This window comes from Choloepus didactylus, chromosome 7 (assembly GCF_015220235.1).
Source record: "Choloepus didactylus isolate mChoDid1 chromosome 7, mChoDid1.pri, whole genome shotgun sequence".
Classification (NCBI taxonomy): Eukaryota; Metazoa; Chordata; class Mammalia; order Pilosa; family Megalonychidae; genus Choloepus; species Choloepus didactylus.
The window spans coordinates 56,630,095-56,632,688 of record NC_051313.1 but is presented as its reverse complement, the minus strand read 5'-3'; the positions used below and the strand labels follow the sequence as shown (position 1 = coordinate 56,632,688).

Here is a 2,594-nt window from a genome sequence, read left to right as displayed (position 1 = left end):
TCATGTAAGAATTTATAAACAGCTGAACTAGAGTTATGGGGTAGTGAAGCTGAAGGGACAGAAAAGGATATGTTAATAGGTAAGAGATTAAGAAGCTCTTTGGAGAAGGGGAAAGCTGCAGATTTAACAGACACAACTGGTTTTGAATAATCAATTATGGGCCAATGTGTTTTAACATGGACAAGTTATTAAATGTCTATAAGCCAGTCTTCTCTCTCTCTTGCTTTCTCTCCCTCTCTCTCTCCCTCTCCCCCACCCCCCGCCATTGGACCCTTAATATACCATTAAAGCTCACCGTTGCCCGGGCAACAGCTGAGCCGTCTGGGAAGGCATCCATCTGAACTGTATCCAATACTCCAAAATCACTGTGTCCAACAATTAAGATATGGCAGAAGTGAAGTCAATGTTCCGAGAAGTTCTTCCAAAACAAGGGCAGTTGTCTGTAGAAGATGTAACCACAATGGTGCTGTGTAAACCCAAACTTTTACCCTTAAAATCTCTGACTCTAGAAAAACTGGAGAAAATGCAGCAAGCCGCACAGGATACAGTTCGCCAACAAGAAATGGCAGAGAAGGAACAACAGCAAATAACTGACTGAATGATGATTTAGCACTTCCATGAGCACCCCACCATTTAATAACTAGAAAATAATCTGCATCTGTATGCCGAAAATAGTAATAAAACCAATAGTATTCATATAAATAATACAAAAATACCCAAGGCTGATGAAACCTATATTGTGAATTTGTAAATTTTGTTTTCTGTTGAACACAAAACTTCAAACCAAATTTTACAGTTTGTTTACCTGCATGTTTAGAATTGTAAATTATTGTTCAACATTCCTATTGCTGTCAGTTTTATGGATAACATTCTTAGGCCCAAGTATCTAAATGCGACTTTCTGTATACAGAGGCTCATCACACTTCTATTAAAAGCCTGCGTTTGAAGATACATTCTCATCTTGAACAAGATATGCATGCTGGGCTTTTATGTTACCTAACATGTTTTACCAATTTTATGCATCATTACATCTTTAAAGCTATCTTGCCTGACCAACTGATCCTAACCAATGACAAAACTGTTTAACAAATTTGATTTTAAAAAAACCCTCACCTATTCTGTATAGTCGCCTATAATTTTAGTTAAGCTAATTTTTTAAACTTAAGAATTATCTGGCTATCTGGTTCTTTCTGATGTAAGGAAAATGTTCAGAGATAGATTGTGGTGATGAACGCATAACTATGTTATCATACTGTGGACAGTGGATTGTATATCATGGATGATTGTATGGTGTGTGAATGTATTTCAATAAAACTGAATTTAATAAAAAAAAAATACCATTAAAGATTGTTGTAAGAATTAATACTGATATAAAAATCTACTGTGGCCCTCAAAATTAGTTGGTGCCCCCCAGATTAAAAATACTATCATTATTGAATAAAATCTATAGAATTTGATCATTGATTTTAAAATGGGAAGAAATAAGAAAGAGTATAAGCTAACACAAATTTTTTTTTTTTTTTTTGGTTCTTTTAAAGGAGGTTTATTTGGTTACAAATTCACAGTCCTAAGGCCATAAAAGTGTTCAAACTAAGGCATCAGCAATATGATACCTTCACTGAAGGAAGGCCAATGTTGTCCACAACACCCCTGTCAGCTGGAAAGTCATGTGGCTGGTGTCTGCTGGTCCCTTGCTCCTAGGTTGCCTTTCAAAATGGCTTTCTCCAAAATGGCTCTGGGCTTGTCTTTCTTAGCTTCTTCTGCTCCTGTACATCTAAGCATCTAGGTTCCTCTCTTATCTTCACCAGGGCACACTCTGGGGTTCATGTCTTAGATTAGCATCTCCAAATGTCCTTCTGTCCATATCTCCAAGCACTCTAAGCATCAGCATAACAAGCATTTTTAGCAAGGGCAACTGGCTAACAGTTGTACTAGTAAAAGAAGTAGAATTATATGAGACAACCAGTAGGCGATACCAATAGGCAGTTGAATATGATGTTCTAGAGCCCAGAAGAGAGGTTTGTGCCCAAAATAAAGAGCCAGAAATCATCAGAATCTGATAAAACCGTGTATTTGAATAAATTCCCAGGGAGAGCATAAGTATATGGTTTGTTTCTTCTGTTTAGCATATATGTTTAGAAAATAATTAAATCAATTGTAAATCATTCCATAAATAAAGCACCCTTTTAGTGACACTTTTCCTAAGCAAAATTATCTACTTTGCCACAGTTTTAAGAGGGAATTTACAGACTTAAGGTTCTAAAATACTGCAGTCTGTAATACAGAATTTGGTATTTAATCACACAACTATGTTTTAATGAGTCCTTAATAAATATTCCAGTATACACACACACACACACACACACACACACACAGTACAACTCAATGATTGCTAACTAACTAATGAACTAATACTATTGCTATCTCTGATTTATCAACTGAAGATTACTCCTCTACTCACCAAATTTGGAATACTTTTGACTGTTCTTGAACTTCACATGAATGGAATCCTGCAATATATTCTTTTATGTCTATCTTCTTTAACTTAACTTGTTTATGAGATTCATGTTATTTTGTGTATCAGCAGTGACTAC

At 35.7% G+C, this 2,594-nt stretch overlaps 1 protein-coding gene across 1 annotated transcript; it reads left to right on the top strand.

The window, feature by feature from the left end:
* Positions 1 to 306: 306 nt before the first annotated feature.
* On the top strand, positions 307 to 1,262 carry LOC119540321 (BBSome-interacting protein 1). Its single transcript, XM_037844449.1, has one exon. The coding sequence runs from the start codon at positions 386 to 388 to the stop codon at positions 596 to 598; it is 213 nt and encodes a 70-aa protein (XP_037700377.1). The 5' UTR covers positions 307 to 385; the 3' UTR covers positions 599 to 1,262.
* Positions 1,263 to 2,594: the final 1,332 nt, after the last annotated feature.

What these genes read in the sequence shown, in the direction of transcription:
- LOC119540321 (XM_037844449.1), top strand. Translation starts at nt 386, where the DNA reads ATGGCAGAAGTGAAGTCAATGTTCCGAGAAGTTCTTCCAAAACAAGGG.